This window comes from Hetaerina americana, unplaced genomic scaffold, assembly GCF_022747635.1.
Source record: "Hetaerina americana unplaced genomic scaffold, ioHetAmer1.1.p SCAF_5, whole genome shotgun sequence".
In the NCBI taxonomy this organism is placed as follows: Eukaryota; Metazoa; Arthropoda; class Insecta; order Odonata; family Calopterygidae; genus Hetaerina; species Hetaerina americana.
Genome location: NW_027287095.1, coordinates 26,068,574 through 26,087,480, shown reverse-complemented (window position 1 = coordinate 26,087,480; position 18,907 = coordinate 26,068,574). Strand labels below are relative to the sequence as shown.

Sequence of the window (18,907 nt, the reverse complement as noted above, 5' to 3'; positions counted from 1 at the left end):
AGGGGGACGAGCGGGGTGGAGCTTCCCTTCCACCCAGACCTCAACCCACCACACATCCCCGCAACCCCTCTCCCCGCCTCGGACCGTCCGCATCCCTTCCTTTCCCCCCCCCTCCCCACCAACCCCCTCGGCGCTCCCAAAATGGAGGAGAGGAGGCGGGGAGAGGTGCGGGCGAGAGGAGGAGATAGATAGATATACCCCCTTCCTCGTCCTCCCCCGCAACCACGCTCTGGGTTTTCCGAGACCATCCCATGAAACCCATGATATCCCCCTGACGCCGCCATGGCGTGCGCCATTTCGTGAGCGACCCGACGCTGCGGTGGTAGATTCGGGTTCGACCCCCTCCGGCGCTGCTATCCCCCACCACCCACGTGCAGCCCACACCACGCCGCCCTCCGAATTCCCCACCCCATCTTCCTTCCATCCACCCGCCCGCCAATCCGAGTCGATCCCCGTCCCTTCAGGCGGCGTTTGCGTGCCTAAAGGACTAACGTTCCCTCGCGAGGAAGCGTCTCTTGCGTTTTGGCTTGATGTGGAGAAGATGGAAGGAAAGGCATGAGTCTTTGGCCATGGGGAAGGGCGAGCTCTAGATGTAAACAATGGCCGTTTCTGGTGCTGGAGTAGAAGATATGGACTTGAAGAAATAAAACGGGGGAAAGTAAGATTACTAACCTATCCTTGGAAGGAAAACGGCAGCAAGAATTATTCTACCTTATTATGACTCTTACTTACTCTGGATTCTCATTGCTTCGTTCATTTCTTGTCTTCTAAAATAACATTTCAAAATATTCTTGAAATCTATCTAGTAACGTTGGGGATCGACAAGGAAGTTGTTGAATTTTAAAACTATGGCTGGTATAGCTTTTAAATTCATAAGTTAAAGGTCTATAATTCTTTTTACACTTGTATATTTCGTTCGTGTGCAGTTGCAAAGGGATAGAGGATACCATGGTCTCGATGAAAATTTAGTATACCTTAGAAAATAAAGGAAGTCCGCAGAGCTAATCCTGAGAAAGCGTCGGAGAAAATCAAGACAGCGCGAGGAGAAGTTTAAAGGGATCGACGTAGTTTTGTTAAAGTTGCACCTTTTAATGAAATTAATGGCGCCAGGGAAGGAATGAAAACATGAGCGACAAAATGGACCGTTTAAAGCTTCGTCAGTAAAGTTACAGGTGTGGAGAATAGTGGATTAAAGGGAAGAGGTGGTAACGGATGTAAGGCTTGAGCACGCTCGAGGTAATTGCATGGAAGCGACTAAACGAAAAAGCTCTATCCAAAAAAGAAGAAAAAAAAGAGAGCGGAAGTTTATCGCAGTGCTGGAGATATTTAGGCTTGGGAGTGAAAACATGAAAGAGCCGCCAGGGAACTCGGGAAGAGGAAAGAATAACGCATAATTGGGAGCAGGCACCGCTGCCAAAGTGGGACTAAAGTTCAATTAAAACAGACCGGGCCGTGATTCCAAAGCAGTAGAAAATAATTTACTGCGTTCTGTTGTCATATTTCGCATATTCGGTGGAAAATATGACTGCAGGAAGTCCCAAATAATTAATAATACGTTGATCTTATCATAGTTGTTGATCCTTATGAACCCGCTATTATCTCTATGAGCACAGATAGGGACCAATGCCGAAATCTTTATTATACCCTGGGTAATGCATGCGTTGTAAACGGTTGGTGGTGTCAAATGCCATAAATTACCATCAGGAATATTTATTAATTGACACAATGTGAAATTATATGGATGAAATTATATATGAATAAAAGTTTTTTTCTGAGACCACCGCCAAGTGAATCAGTTGAAAAAATACCCCACGCCTTCTGATAACGTTCTCTTCCAATCAAACCAACCAATAATTAAAAATGACATTGTTGAAAATTTAAGGATTAGCACTTTTTCTATTGCAGTGGGTGTGCAAATAGTCTTCAGTTGGTGCAATATATAACTATCAATAAACTTATATATGCAACAATTTTATTGCCTGAACTAAACAGTCCAATTATTGGTTTCCTTCTAAACTATTCAGTTCGACTAACTCTTTGGCTCTTCACAGGTCCTTATATTTATTTCTTTCACTATTTCCTTCATGTTCCCACCTTTTTCTTTTGCGATATTTCCTACAATTAATGGTTAAAAATTGGTACTGATCGTCGGTTACTTTAAGATTGGTTCCCTTTGTACGTAAAATTTGTCCTGACTTGAAGCATCAAGAGATCTCTTTTAGCCTCGTAACAGAATTATTATCCCCTGAAACCTTTTTTCGATCACGGTGTGAATTTCCATGAGGTGTAGGGGGGGAGTGTCCCCACAAATTGGACATTAGTGAGGTCAAGGCACCGTTCACACGTACACGGCCGCCACTTGATCGGAAGGACTTCGCCTCCCACCCCTCGATCCCATATCGGTTTCCAGTTTTCAATCGAGAGAGAGAGCACGGCCTCAAAAATCGACGGCGGAAGACATCGGGAAAAATAGGCGGCAGAGTCAAATCAGAGGTGGATTTCGTGAGGGGGCAAATACGCCCCGCCGGCCTCGTGGTTGTGGCCGTGCGGAGCGGGGAAGCGAGTCTCTCTGTCGACGGAGGTGTGCGTGGTGGGGGACAGGATCGGAGGGGGAGCGGGGAGTGAGAGGGGTGGGGGCGGGAGGGGAGAGTTGAGGGACGTGAGAGGACGGAGGCGACCAAAAGAGAGAGTGAAAATCAGAGAGAGAGGGTGGGAGGTAAAGGGATGAGGGAGTTGGGAAGGAGGAAACGGGGAAGTATATCCGCCCTTTAAAGGGGATATCTGTGCACAAGTGTAGATGGCTTTCCCTTTGGGACCGCTCCGGCGGTGGCGGCTGAGGCCATCTTTTCCTCCTCCTTTCTCCCTCTCACGCTCTTCCCCTCCCCCCGTTCCCTCTGCCCACTGCGACCCAGCAGGGCCTCCCCTTGCTCTTGTAGTCCAGGAGGGAAAGTGTCTTCCCGTCCCTCTCTCCTTTCCCTTCTCTTCCTCCTCCCACACGAACCTCACGGCACTAAAAACCTCTCTCTCTCACCTCTCTCTACCCTCCCTCCTCAACCCCTATTAATGAACACTTGTCATCTGACACATGCGGAGGGAAAAGAAAGAGCCGTGATTGCTCCGACAACCCGCGTCACGATAATAATCGTCCCCTAGCCGCGGTTGAGGAGGCGGTACCGGCACGTTCGCAACACCAATTCGCGTGCGGAAGTTTGTTTTTAATCCGAAACAAGCCGTCGTGTGAGGATTCTAACCCCGGGTCAGTGAGCTCGACTCTTTGCAACGTAAAGAGTCAAAAACTATTGAGCTAACGTTTCCCTCCTCTTCTACACATGGCCGTGTCTTCCCCGTTCCTCTCCCCCCAATTGACGCAAGTTCATTAAGCTTCACTCTCCTGTACAATGCAGACGGACTCCCTTCCAAATTTCCTCGGGCTTTAAATTTCATCGCCGTTATCTCCCCAGCAAGAGAAACTTTTGTGGTGATGATGCGATGTTGTTTTTTTCGCCCCGTCCCTCCTCTCGCTCCTCTTCTTTCGCCGGCCCTTAAATGCCGCCATACTTTATCGCCGTGATTAGACGTTAACCTCTCATGTAAAAATGATGGACGAGGTTCCTCATTTTTTTCCGCCGTTTCCGATTTATTGCGGCGGTTTAAAAAAAAAAGGAGTAATGATAAAATTTCGGCGCCGCGTTCGTTGCCGCTCTTTTCGTCTATATTTTGTTTTCCTCACGTGGTACGGGTGGAGAGGGTGCGGGGAGGAATGAGTGAGGGGACGTGGGTGGTGGGAGTCGGGGTTAGGACGGTGGGAAGGGGCGGATGGGCGGTAAATCTCATCTTCCCCTAACCGCACAGCCCATTCCGCGCTCGGTCCCATATCTGATGCTGAGGGTGGAATGATGTACTGGAGCAGTATAGCGCGCAGCCATGTTCATTTTTCGTATCAACATTGAGGCCTGCTACTTTTTTATAATTCGTAAAAATAAAGGTCCGGATCGAATAATCTTCCTAAAACCCTTAAAAGCACTTGGAAACCCATTTATGCTCTCCGAATAGAGTGATAAGACGCTCTAACAGATGATTGTTTTCTTACTCTTAGCCCTGTTTGCTGTTAAATATACGCCAACAAGAATTGCAGTAGATGTTTCCTTTTCCTTTCCTTTCTCAGACCAAATAAGTCAAATGCGATATCAAATGAGTAATCCAGGTCATCAAGAATTGTCTGAGTTCATGAGTAGGATATTTCAATATGGATCATTTCCTACGGAACTCAATGTTTTTTAAACAGTACGCGAAAGTTGAATCATTACTTGGATTTAAAAATTGTTTTAAATATCGTGAATCATATACAGTATTAATTCTGTTGACTTCTATGTATTTATTCATTATTTCGCTTCGAAGCTACCAGACGAATTTAAACGGTAATAATTCTTAATAGTGGTGTTATATTATTAATTTTACGTAATCGTAATAAAATTCATATAATTGTTTAGAAAAATACTTTTGAACTAATTGCGTGACACTGGTCCCACTTGAGTTGGCATTGGTAGAAATAGGATGGTGTTGCCAAAAATAAGTCAATAGCATTTACTTCCTCGAACATGAATTCCAATAGTGTTTAGTATAAACTTTGTAGTAGCAAACATTTATTTACATCGTGTCAGAACTATGCTGGCATTTTACCCGTAAAAAACTGGGATATGTGAATAGTGTGTTAGTTTACATTTTCTGGCCTTTCACTCATCAAATCCCAGGGTTCCATTTATCCGTTAACGACACCGGGGTGACGTGATCCTGATGTCAAGCAGATATGTTGGATAAATATTATTACATAAATAGTTGAAAACATTAAGATCCCCCGCGGTCGCATAGTCAGTCTTTCGTTCATTGTTGCATTATTTCTGGACAGCTGCACATATTTAAGGTAAAAAGTCACTTTCTTCAATACTTTGAAGGAAGTCCATTGCAACTAAAGCTTTAATGATGTCAAGCTGGCAGAGTAATTACCTGTGGGGCATATGTGGCTGGAGGCGGGTGGCGGAAAAATTGTCCATCTAAAGGTGAATTTAAGCGTTTAAGTAGTGTGGAAGGTAGAGAAGTTACTATAGCACAGAGAACTATCCATAATTAATCTTTTAATCATAGTACGTATTTGTAATGCCATAAGTTAAATTAATCAGGTCTTATAATCTTACAGTGTATCTTTAATTAATCTTTATATTGAACTTCTATTGCCATTTCAATAGCAATGGATAAATCAAAACGAGCCAGACCCCCGCATTGTTTGAATTGCACAATGCACACACTCTCTTTTCTCAAGGCCCACCTTAAAACTAATTTTCTCGTATTTATTTGAGTTGTGCGAGTGTATAATTTAATGAAATAAGCTCTAATTTGTGCTCAGGAAGAACACTGAACTGAAATAATCAATCTTTTGTTTTTCAATTGTATTCTATCGACAGCTTTTCAAATTTTATATCTCTTATTACACTGTCATGTTAGAAAAATAAATTCCTCGAAATAAAAACAAATACCTTTAAACTCTCAAAATGTTCATTTAAATTTTTCTGATTCACCTTCATTGCACATTCATTCTTGCGCTTTAAAGATATCCCTATCACAACTACTCCTTAAATTGAACGTTAGTACCTCCTTTTCTCTATTGCATGCTGTCATTTTGATTCATCAGACGCGGTTATAAAGCTATCATCGTTATCGGAAAGATTATTTGCATTTCATTAAGACCAGTGTCTCATCGCTGTCCCATTTCTATATAAAAAAAGAGCCTGGAGTAAGCATATATGGTTCCCAAGAGAGCAAACACGCCCTTCCCTTTCCATTGGTCCCTAACGAAATCTTCAATCCTTTGTTTGCTCGGCCTAAGTTATTTATCGGTTGCCTGTTTGCTTGGAGCCTTTAAACTTTGAGGTCGCTCCGACTGGAGGATGTAGGCCTCCCATAATTCCATCGCCGTTAACTTTACTCCATTGCAGGGAAATACACAGCGTTTACACGCGGCTCCTTCCCTATTCCTGACCACTTGTGAGCCCTCCCCTCTTCTCTTTCACGGACGATGCAGCGGCCGAGCGGAGAAATTCATCTCATGAATTTGTTTGCCATCGAGTAACTTTGGACATCAAAGTTCTCGTACTTAATCAAAAGATTGGCAGGGAGGCCCAGGCATCCAGCGTTATGTTTGTAATGGCTGAGGAAGTCGAGGGGTGATGGTAGCGTTTTCATTGAAGAATTCTCCTCGCTGCGATATTTAGATGAAGCAATGTGTTGAAGAGGAGAAGTGGTGTAGCGTAGTGATGACGCGAGTTTTAATAAAATTAGCAGCTTTGGATAGAGAAAAGAACACGTATGCTTCCCGCAACGACAACGAATAACTAAGGTTTAGGCGGAGTTCACAGTAAGGCCAAAGGCCTAAAATATTTGCTCCCTCTTCATTACAATAAAAACGTGCAATTTTTAAGCGGCACGTTTGATAGCTGAAGAAAATGGACTCATACGAACATCCGGCCAGACTATAAATGTTCCCCTAGGAATCATTCTCAACAGTCTTTGATGTGAAAAATTAGCCCAAAAATTAATATATCCATTGGGTTATTATTAATTAACAATTTCTATAGAGAATATAATTTTTACAGCCTTGAACCTACCCGTAAATACGCTTACCAAGGTAATATCGTCAACAAAATCATAACGCTCGTTCCAGTCACTTTTTTTGTTGCGACTCAAAGGATTTTGAGCAGATTACATCCGTGAAGATATAGTGCACGGAATTGGAAAGGGAAAGACAGGGACGGGTGGTGCCATAATGCTTTTGGTGCCGTGGGTTGGGAATAGATGCGGGAGAAAGAAAACATCCAATGAAGTAGGATGGCTGGATGAAAAAGTCTGGAGAAAATGCCGGACAGGGAAGAGTATGTGGATCGAGGCTGGGGAAAAATGAGGGAGGATGGCGGCGGGAGCTTGGAGAGGATGAGGGCCGAGGGTAAGGGAACGGTGTGGGGATAAAGATTCGGGCGCCATTGTCAACCTCATCCACCTGATCCCTTTCTCACTCCCAATCTTCCTGCTTCCCCTATTTCTCCCTTCTCTTACGATGCCTCATTAACGATCATTCTGTTTACTCTTTGCCTCATTCCTTCGTTTTGCTTAAACCACATTTGGCCCTCTTCATTTTCAGCCCCGGGCTGTGTAATGCATATCCATTCCATTATCTCATACTACCTCTCCATCCTCTTCCGTCGTTCCTGTTCACCTTGTCTCCTGGCATCGGGATTCTACTTAACAGCTTCCAGTGATCGAAAAGTTCTCCTTTCCTTGTTGTCTGCTCCTCCAATTCCATGTCCTTAGCCAAGGGATCTCCTGTCATCCCCTTCCTAAACCATCTACTCCCACCGATTCTTCTCTCTTGGTAATACTTTCCACATAAGCGGATTCGCTTACATAAATTTTCGACTCCGGCCTCCTCGTCCTTTTTTCTCGTTCCGGCCCCTTTCGAGTTTTCCTCTCGCCAACCCTTTCATCTTCTGCCTCGCTCTTTAATCCCGGTCCCACATGAACTAGAGAGGAGGCGAGAGCGGTTCCCTTTATGCCTCCCCCCTTTCTATCACCTCCCCAACTTTCTCTCTCGTTTGAGATTTCCGTCCGTTTAATCCCGACTCTTCCTGCTTTCTTTTCTGCCGTCCTGTATTCTTGCCAAATTTTCCCCACTCTCTTCCTCCTCCCATTCTTTTCATCCTTCCCTTTTTCACATTCTCTCTTGCACTATATGTCACTCATTCCCTTATTTTTCTCTGTTATTTCCTTTTATAATCATCTTTTTTCTCTTTCTCGTTCCCTATTTCTTCTCTTTATGAATCATCTATTCCTCTACTGGTCTCTCTTATTCTTATTACTGTCTTTATTCTGTACTGTGCTTGAACTTACCCCCACTCAATATCTCTCTTTAATGTGCCTTTTTCCAACTTTCCTCACTTTTCCAATTCTTTTATTTTTCCTTTTTCATGATTCGTTCCCGTAACATCTTCTCCATTCTTTCCTTCCTTTCCCGTTTCTCCTCTCTCCCTCTTTCCGACGCCCCCCGTCCGTACCTCGGTGCTTATATCTCCCTTCCTCCCGTCCCCGGCAAATCCCTCCGCACTCCCTCACCCTCCCTTTCCCTCGACCCTTCCCTATTTCCATTCGATTGGGTTCGCTCTCTCCCCTCCCTCGTTCTCCTCCACACACACAGACACGCACGCAAAAATCTCGCGCGCACAAACAAACGTCGCCCCTCTTTCCATTTCCGTCTCCCTTCTCCCCATCTTTCCTTACCCTCATCTACGTCCTCCTTTTATAAACCGCCAGCCGCCGCAGAATTCTTGGAGAGGGTTTTAGATTATGAACTGCCAGGCGGAAAAACTGCCGAGGTCATTTAACCAGGTGTAAGCAGTAGAAATACTCTAGGAAGCTTAAGAAGTGCCTTCCAGTAAGATTCATATTTTATTCATGCTTTTTTATTCATAAATTAACGTGAGGACCATTGTGGTGACTGTTGCCTTTTTTAATAACTTGTTTCCAGCTCGTCGAGATGGATCTCGAGGCCCTAAGCGTAGTGGATAGCCCTCCTCCCCCTGCCGCCCCCGAAATAGAGACCCTCCCTTGCCGGAGCGAGCATCGACTAATCGCCGATCCAAATTTTTGCAGTAGACTTGCTTACCCAATTGTGCGAAAACTATTGGACCCAAAATTTCAAGTCCCCGTGAATCAAGGGGCCTCATTCGTAAAAAAGTATAAATTAATGTCCAAATTTTCCCTCTCTTTCTGAGGTACGTATTACAAGTTCATCTACCCTCCTCCTCCCCTCTCCTCCCGCTGTTTGCATCTTCCTCCGACCTCCGAGACGTCTCTCCTCTTCCCTCTGCCCCTCCTCCCCCGCGGAATATCGAACGTCCCCATTGCCCGCGCGCGTGTGTGTTTTTATGTGTGGGTGTGTGTGTGTGCTCTCTCAGACTCCTCCCCACCAGACCCTCCCCGGTGCCCACTTCCTAAAAGAGAAGGAACTCCGCGCTATTTTCTCTGTTTCCTCTCTCTCTCTCTTTCTCCCCTTCATACCTTACCTGCTCTCATACCGTTTCCCTTCCTCCTCGCCTCGTTTATTCCCCTCCCGTTCATTCGTCTCCGATTTTTCCTATTCCTATTCCCTCCTCTCTCCTTCAGTCCCCTTCCCCAGTCTCGTACCTCTCGACTTCTGCCTTAGCATGCTCTCTGTCGTAGCTGACGCTCCCTTCCTACCTCTTCCAGCGTGGGCATTCGAATGGATGACGGTAGTAGCTCAGGCCTATTCTCCCGGTAAGATTTGGTTAGTGGAGTTAAGAAGATGGTGATCGTTGTTATGATTTTCCCGTAGATGTTCCGGCAATTTTAATATAGGTAAACAGTTCATTCTCCAGATATCTATATATCGGAGGAACGACTTGGAATCAAAATAATATGCGCCAGCGTCGAGAAACTCGCTGCCCTTCACACTCTTCAATGTGCACCGCTTCATTGATTTTAACTTTTTCCAAGACCAAGCGGAAAAAAGGTTCACCTGCCAATTAACGAAAGTATCAAATGAACATGCGCTACAATGTTTTGAGATAAAATTACTTAAGATGAAAGTAGAAACGCTAAATTGGAACTCTGGAGTAAAGGGAGTAAACTTTAATATGAAAGCAAACTCTTGCAAATCTGATAGCTGATGTATCTCAATTTGCGTATCCGTCAGGCGCTTCTACGTGAGATTTCAATTTGCCACCTTGTATTAAAACGTTTTTTAGAGAAAGATTGTTTCATATGATCTCTTCGGTTCAATTTTTACCTCGATGAGAAATATTTTTCCCAGTCAAGTGCTTCGTATGAACTCAAAACTCTATGCATAATCATTACATAAATGCTCTTAGGCTTATAATAGGCTTCCGATTAAATAGATCATATGCATATCACATGTACGTACCTATATCACAAACCCTTTTCAGGAGTCAAAAAGGCAAATAGCCGAGCATCGATTTTCAACAATGTGATTTCGTCCCCGGGCTTCACTGAATGATAATATATTAGGCTCTAAAAAGTCTGTAATCACTTTAACTTCTAAGGTGAACTTTTACCATTTAAAAATATTACTTTCACGATAAACATATTATTAATATCGCTGGCATTGTTCACTATTCGATACATTATCCATCCATATCAAAGCTCTGTTCTTGGCATTAGACCTTGAACGGTTGTTTACCAATCATAAAACATTAATCCATTTGTAACAGCTTTCTGCTCTGATATAAGTATGAAGCATGGATGAAATCTGTTCTCTTTAGACCTTAATCAATAATTGTTGTATTAAAAGATCCACGTAGATTGTCGAAGGCTTATTTAATTTGCAATGTGATACCCATTCCAAGAAAGTGACTTTTCGACACTTAATCAGTATCAAAAACTTAATGCGATATCTGGTGTTAGGATCAGATACATTTTCGTTAGTCAAAAGCTAACCAGCAAGAACTTCGTATTTTCCGGTACATTTTAACTCCTACTCGTCAATATGTGAGCTAACACTGTATTGTTCAGTGCAACATCCACTAGATGTACCCGAAAATGGATTATCGCCAGGTATTCTTTGTACCCAGGATGCCAAACCCCAATATTCAGCTTTTTCTCCTCTATAATTTATCGTATTTTAGAAAAACTTTTATCACCCACACCCTCACATTTGACATCGACATAAATACCCCGCGAACCTCCAAAAAAGGGTTTGGCAGGGGGTGCAAGCACCAGGTGGGAAGGGTAATTGATAAGGGAGGGTATGGGAGAGGAAGGGAAAATGGAAAAATATTCGTTAAAAACTATCAAATAACGTGCAATTTTTTATGCATGCTGGATTTCGACTTGATTCAAAACAATGGATAGTTCACCTAATAAGTTTGTTATGCGAAAAAAGGGAATAGAAATTAACCGAAATCATTTATACCACAGGGCTCCGCCATAACAAGACAAATCATGCTGAACTGAAAAGTAAGAGGGGGAAATTCCCCATTAAGTGGACATGAAACTCATGATCTCCGCCCCCAAAGACACAGACATAGAATATGACACACCGCTGCAGGCAGCGCAGGCGTCTTTCCCACCGAAAGAGACGAGGGGTGGAAGGAGAAGCTTGAAAACAACAAATCAGGGCAAGCAATACTGTAAATGGCAGTCCCATGCGGTCATGCGGGAAGGGATTCGACAACAAAACACGCGAGATTAGCGAAAGCGCATGCACTTGAGCAAAACCAATAATTCTCCAGACACTAGACGCTGCGATTGGCAAGTGGGATTTTTGCTACCTATAACCCAGCAGTTACTATCCCATATTCTCCGTGAGAAGGAGAATCTATTCTATTCCCTGAACTTCATATTCATGATGGAAGAGACCAATGTATGTATCTGTGCAAATAATTTGGAAGACTTCGGCGCTGAAACATGCGGCTCTGAATTTATTCAGTAAGGTTAATATATCATTTAATTGTATATCTTCTAATTCTCATTTCCAGAGATTCCCAACCCAACTCCAGAAGAACTTTGCCTTGAACTTGCTTTGAACCTTCTCAATTTCTCGAATGAGGCCTTTTTCAGTGGGATACCATACACTACATGCATATTCTAAATGAGGCCTTACAAGAGCACGAAAACAACGCTTTCCATTTCTGTCCTTCGCCAGACATTATTCTTTCGCCTTCCAATTTTGTTATCACAACTTTCCTCTTATTCTATTTCCTTAGCTTCTCTCACATACTATTCCTATTCCCTTATGGTACCAGCTCATTATTTTTTCAAGTCCATAAAATCTATCAAAAAAATAACTTGTCTTCTGTTTTCCTTTTCCAAGTTCATACACGAGACCTTGTAAAAGTTGTCCTCAATACAGTCCATTAATGAATCTCTTCACTATACCAGTTCAGGAGCAGTCATGGCAGACCTCTTCATTATTACTACTGTATATATATTCGTGTTTTTCGTTTGTATTAACATTCAAATTTAGGCCTTATTATTTCAACTCCATTTCTCATTTCATATGAAGGTTTTAGAAAGTAATCTCAATAATAACTGACTTCGTTTTCTTAGAAATGGTTGATATTTTAATTGTCTAGTCCCTAAATTGTATGATAATAATGAGCGAGTCGCAATAAGCAAAGTCATATATCGATAGATATTTTCATTCGTTTCCAATTTTGCCTTCGCGTTTTTCCGTGATATATTTTGTTTTAATTTTGTATTTTTATGCTCTTAATAAACAACTGTACTTTTTCATTCCTCTAATAAGAGCATATTCCCTTTGAAGCTTGAATATAAACTAGTTTCTGCTCTGAGTTGGTGGTCAATGACCATCTTTATTTCGCATATTCTTGCCAAAGCAGCTCCTTAGTCGTTTGAAATATTTCCGCCATCAACCACACACATCAAATCTCCCCATCCCTCCTCCTCTCTCTCTCTCGAAATCTCTCCCGGCTTTATTATCGTCTCTTCCCATTTCGTCCCTCTCCTCCTTCCTTTTCCACCATTTCCTCCTCTCGCCTTTAATTCCGTCCGTCGCTTCTTTCCCTCACGCCACCTACCTTCTCATCTGCAGCGCCCCCATTCCTCTCCCACGCTCCTCCCACCGTTCCCTCGCCCCGCTCCGCCGATGACTCCGAAAGTGTCCATATCTAATTCTCTCTCCCGCCGCTTTCATGGGGTGGCTCTGGCGTCGGTGGGGCATTTATCAAACCCCTTTCACTCTTAATTCGCGGCGTCGCTCCCAGAAGCCCGAGTTACAATTCAACTCCCATGCGAAAGCGTTTGCGTTTCCTCCGAATCATTTCTGTTGCGGAACTCGAAAAACTGTTGGTATTTTTTTTCCAGGGGGGAAAAAAAGGCCCTTTTATTACTCACACTGCGAAAACTTTTTTCCTCGCTGCCGCCTCTTTAAATGAAAATTAATGTCGAATGCCTTTTGAAAGTGCCATGAACGCGTGTTAGATTAATAAGCAAGCGTTCGCAACGGGTGTAAATCGCTTAGGTAAAAGCTGAGGGATTAAGTGGTTACGTATCGATGGAACGATGAGGAGATGCATCAACAAATTGTCACGTATTTATTTTCTGCTTTGGGACATCTGAATAAAATTCTTTACAACTGTGTTGATGTCTTCATTTTCTTTATCTTCCCGAATAAATGAATTTAGTGGAATAAATTTCGTGGTCTCATAAACACGAGAGGTGTGAGGATTCAGTCATCATTGTGCTGCTTGTGTCTCAATGCAGATAATTGAGTTAAATGAATTTATTTGTCCTAAAACAATTACAATCCCTGAAAAGATAATTACTAAATTAAGCAAATAATAATTAGGGAATTGTTTACAAGAATACATCCTGCACAAAACTATAATATTAGACTTTATTGTTGTACTGTTCCTGCCAATCAATGTTGAAAAACATAAAAAACATTTCAAAGTTTATAGTGTTAAAATCTCTTCATGAATACTAATCTTTGATATCCTAAGAGTTTAGTTGTTCAGAAATATTGTTTTAGTGCGCGCCTTCAAATTAGCGCGTGGCATCAAATAATCACGTGTGTGTAATATTGCAATGCTATTTAGCCACTCAAATAAGGCATAATAAATTGAAACAAGCAAAATATTTCTCTGATAATTTCATGTCGTGTGGGGTCATTTTAATTGATATTGTATTTTTATCTGTCCTTTAAATATATTTAATATGCTTAAAAATTTAATTTATAATCCTTTATATATATTTAATGATTAAATTGAAAAAATGAAAGAGCCTAGCCCTTTTTTGATCTTTCAAAGTTTGAAGTAATGCTACTTTTGTATATTTGGAATGATGCTTTTGAATGTAGTGTAAAGCCACGTTGACAAATTTCAAGTCTTTGGAAATGATCAATTCTTTGGCACTTAAATTTTTTTACCGCTAATAATTATTCAAGTAGTACCGGTGTCAGGAGGCTCTTTTCCAGGATTAAATCCGATTTATCAAATGTGTTCTGTTTGTGTGAATAGGCCATAACTGTGACTCTATCCTCATTATCTGTAAGTATTGTTTGATGATGTCATGTCGATTACGTTTCACCAAAAATATAATGATCATCAGTCGGGCATTCACCCTTTACATCTAATACGGGGGGGCTTCTTCCCTTTCCTTTGCAGGTGGTCATATCAACTCAGGTGGGCGTGGATGGGCCTCTTCTGGCCGTCTCAGACAACATGTTCGTGCACAACAACTCCAAGCATGGTCGCCGGGCAAAACGTCTGGACCCGTCGGAAGGTAAGCACCACCGACCTTCCCCTACCGCGCTACTTTCTCTCTTTCTCTCTCTATCTAAACCTCCCCTTTCTTCCCCCCTCCTCGTTCCCTTCCCCTCACCTCCCTGCTCTCCCCCTACCCCCACCCTACACCCAAAACCTCCCGGAGGTACGGAGTCAATATTCCGATAAATGGCGACGAGGGAGAAGGCCCCATGAAAGCAGATACCCCTTGCCACAGGGCTGCTCCTCCTCTCTCCTCAAGGGATGGATCCTAGGGACTTGCCTTCCCTTCGTTCCCAACTTTTACTGCCACCCAACGAGAGACTCCGGCAATATGAGATCGCACGCAATCAAGGTCGTCGCTTTAATAAAATATGAGCCTCAGGAACAATGCCCTCCACCAACTCCTTCTCAAGCGACTCCGATTCACCTGAGCTGAAATTGGCACTTGCGTAAAATCCGACAAAATGTCAGCGGGCTCGGACATGATTGCGATCCAATGAACCGTTAAAGTCGAGCCCACGGCTGAAGAAGCAGCCCTCTCTCGCCGCGGTTGCGCAGGTGTATATTTACGTTTCAGAGTTTTCTCCTCCCCTCCCCCCACTCAAATCATCCTGCGCTAGTGCGGGAATTAAATTTATCCTCCCTCTCCATCCCGGGCCAATTATTGTGCCTTCCTGTCCCTCCAGACAATGGCGGGGACCCCTAAATCAAAATCCTGGCTGCACCACCGCAGTCCAGGTCTGTTTACGCTTCGTTCGAGTGGCAACTCAACACTCAGAGCTAACGGATTAGTTTCTTCCAAAATATTATTTATATATATATATATATATATATATATATATATATATGTAACAAACTTTGACGACAACAAACAATATAAGAACATATAAAAAGATCACTCACATGTCGGAAGATTCTTCCGATGAAGACGGAGTTTAATTCCGTCGAAATGATCAAGAAATAATGTGTGAGTGATCTTTTTATGTGTTCTTATATAGTTTGTTGCTGTCAAAGTTTGTTATTCAACACTTCCGTGTTACTTCAACGAAATCATATATATATATATATATATATATATATATATATATATATATATATATGATTTCGTTGAAGTACACATACATATACATACAGTACACATACATATATATACATATACATATATGTATATACATACACATAAATACATGCATATGCGTGTATATATGGAATATATATTTCATATATATATATACTATATATTCACACACACACTCCTCGCCTGATACCAGCATTAACTTACAAAATAAAAATCATTCCCCAAATGAGGAGAAATTGAATGTTTCCCGCATGGGGAAAAGGGAGCAACAATGCTATCAAAATTAGCCGGCTAAAGGGAACGACTGATCTGATTCCTCCCTTCAAAAAGATTATAATATCTTTCCCGCGCGGGAGGAAATTGAATCAGAGTTTTGCGGCGGGCCGCAGGGGAAGGGGGATCAAGGGGAAGAGCGGAGAGAGAGAGGATGAAGAGGAAAAGTGTTCCCGTGGGAGGTGGTGGAGACGGGAGGAGTGGGGCTGGGAGGGAGAAGAGCACAGGAGGCGTGGTTTGGGGAGCACCGTGAGGAAGGGAACGGGGGTCGGAATGAGCCGTGGGAGGGTCGAGGGGACTCCGTTTTTAACGGAATGGGAAGACGAAAGGCGGCCGAGGACGAGGACGCGGGGAGTGTAGAGGAGCGAGTGAGGAATCGGGAAATGGGGAAGAGGGAGGTCTTCAAGCCTTCAAAACCACAAGACTCTTCGCGTTCGAGGTTTGCTTACCCCGCTTCATCCCCGATCTACCTCGCCAGTTCCCTCCCTCCGCTATTTCTCCTCCTTACCCTGCGTCACTCAAACTGGTTACAGATAATTTTTCCGCAGTCACAATTAAAAACAAAATGAATACTTCATCAGCATGGTTGTCGAGGACAGTGGATATATTTGGATTAGTTGACAACACAGTTCAGTTCGTGGTTCAGTCATACGAAACGGTGGGCACAATATTAGCCGTAAGTTTTAAGCGAATCGCGATATCCACCACCAAAGTTTTAACAGTATTTGAGGTATGGATTTAAAACCCTTTCGTAGGGGATAAGAATGCCAAAAACACAGTTAAAACCAATGACGAAGGAATAGCTAAATTGGCAGTGGGTAACTTAGGTACAGCTTGAACCAAGCGAACATGGGGAAACACGCTTTCATGGTCCTGCACGTATTCCAAATTTTAGGTGCGGCTATAGTTCCGGGGGCAAAGGTCTGGCTAACTGAAGATATTAAACTATATTACTCCGCCTTGCATCACTCAAGCGAGATGGCCGAACTTCATTTCGCCGTAGTAATAGCTCCGTGATGTGGGCCGTGGGGCACGTGGGGAGTCGTCCGAGGGGATGCCCTATTAAGTCTTCAGCCACGTGCAAAGCGATCCTCGAAAACTATCTGCATGCGGAACGAGGGGAGAGGGTGGGTTGAGGGGAGAAACGACGGGCTGAGTGGGATGAGGCTACGTGCGCCGGCGATGGGGGTATCGGAGTAAGGCAATACGATGCACGCTGTCGGAGAGAAATAGGGGTTGAAGCTAACAACCATAAAATTTTTCATGCCTCACAAAACTGACACAGTAAGAGTTTAACATGAAAACGATAGCAGTTTAAAATAATTGAATATTTATTTAAATCAAAACGTGATCTTTTTAACATAAAGATTAGTGCATGATCGCTAGAAGGTTTAAAGTTGCACCCACAAAAGCTAAAATTAGCTTTAAATATAATTTTAATTAGCTCAGCTCTCTATTTAGGAATTTCAGTTTTGGGATTCAGTCCTTCTTGGACACAGTTAAATTCATATTTTAGCTTCTCTTCTTCGTATTCACTGTATATCCCTGCAAGTACCTAGTAGACGTCCGCAATTATGTGCTGTTATCTATGACAAAGAAAATTGTAGAAGATGAACCCATGATGACTAATGAAATGACGCGTTTACATCGGAAAGAGCCTGAAACATACTATCATGGAGCTCATAGCTAGCTCCACCACATCAAGTGCTTTAAATATGACGTACGTACAGGACTGACAAATTATAATTGTTTTATGAGTGGGATATATGTAGGTGTAGGCTGAATCTAAGAATTGAACCGAAGAATGTCCTTGGAATTATACTTCACGATAATTTAATTACTCGTATTTAGATTTAAGCATACAGTTTCCATTCAAATAAGCACATGTTTCTTTTAAATAAATCAAGGCAAGGAGATAATGGGTTATTTCAGAACTTTTTTCAGACTAAATTGTAAACATTTTCTCTGAAGCTGTTCGCACCGATAATAATTCATAACAGCAACTTTGTCATTGCATTTTCATATCCAAGGGTTTTACTGCGTGTTCCCTGACCTTAATTGCTGTTTCTAAACGAAATCTTGTTAAAGATGGATTGCTTGGATAATTTTTACGGCGCTGTAATGTCAATTTCTTACATAGGAGACCCATCGGAAAATCATTATGCTGACAGTTTCATCAAGTCTTTAAATTCCGTTTTAGAGAACATTTCTTAATTTTTGCCCTTTCCTTTGTTTAAATGCGTATCCTGATACTCGTATCATTGAGGGAAACCGAGGGAGAAAGTTGATAAATCATGTCTAAACTAATGAATAAAAAGCACCGTCTAGAGAACTGATTGAGTTTAACCGTAGTTTGGGGAAATAAAAATGGCGAATACGGGAGGTGGGATGGAGACGGAATGAGGAAATCTTAGGAGGTCTGAATTTAAAGACGGAAGAATGCGGACATCTCTTTTTCTCTCTCTCTCTCTCGCCAGTTTACTCTCGACGCAGGCCCTGATCCCGGCATATCATCTTCACTCGTCTCCGAGTCTCCATAGTCTCGCAATAACCGTATGAAAAGAGCCAATAAGGAATCCCGCCCGAAAGGAAAGGGCAGTCGTGGCGTGTATAAAACGTTCAGGCCTGAATATGCGAAGGTAGCGAAAGCAAGGAGTGGGATGAGGAGAGGGGTCGTATGAGAATGGAATGGTGGGAAGGGAGTAAGGGAGGAAAGGAAGAGGGAGAAAGAGGAGTGGAAAGAGCAAGCCACTGCGTACATTTCCAGGAAGCCCCTCCACCACCTTGACTTACCTTCCCTCCCCATCCTCTCTTTCTCTCTCTCTTTCTTCCTCCCTCTCCCTCTGCTTCTCTTTTCCGCCTCTCCTCCACCTCCCTCGCTCCCTCTCCTCATTCCGTTCCCCACCTTTCTCTCTCTCTCTCTCTCCCCTTCTATCTCTCTCCCTCTCCTTCCATCCCCTCGCCATCTCCACACGGTCGTCGCCGCCGCGGGCGATCGATGGGGTGCGCGTGCGCCTTCGGGGAGGGGGGGGGGGCGCCACTTGGAGGTGCGAAGGATGCGCGCGCCTCCCTTCGCTTCCTCTCGCACCCCCCGCACCTCCCTCCACCCCCTGCCTCCTACCGACCGCCTCCCCCGGCGTCCCCTCCGCCGCCTAACCACCCGCGGGGCCGTGAGGAGAGCGGGGGGCGTCCCTCCCGCTTTCAGATGGTCGAGTGTCGCTGCGTCGTGTGCACGGTGAAGGCATAG

At 43.3% G+C, this 18,907-nt stretch overlaps 1 protein-coding gene across 1 annotated transcript in view; it reads left to right on the top strand.

Moving 5' to 3' along the window:
• The window catches only part of kn (EBF transcription factor knot), a 287,569-nt gene that overhangs the window by 240,011 nt on the left and 28,651 nt on the right, over nt 1-18,907 (top strand). The window contains exon 8 of the mRNA XM_071591777.1: nt 14,208-14,325. Coding sequence (XP_071447878.1) covers nt 14,208-14,325 — 118 coding nt within the window. The remainder of the gene's footprint in view (nt 1-14,207; nt 14,326-18,907) is intronic.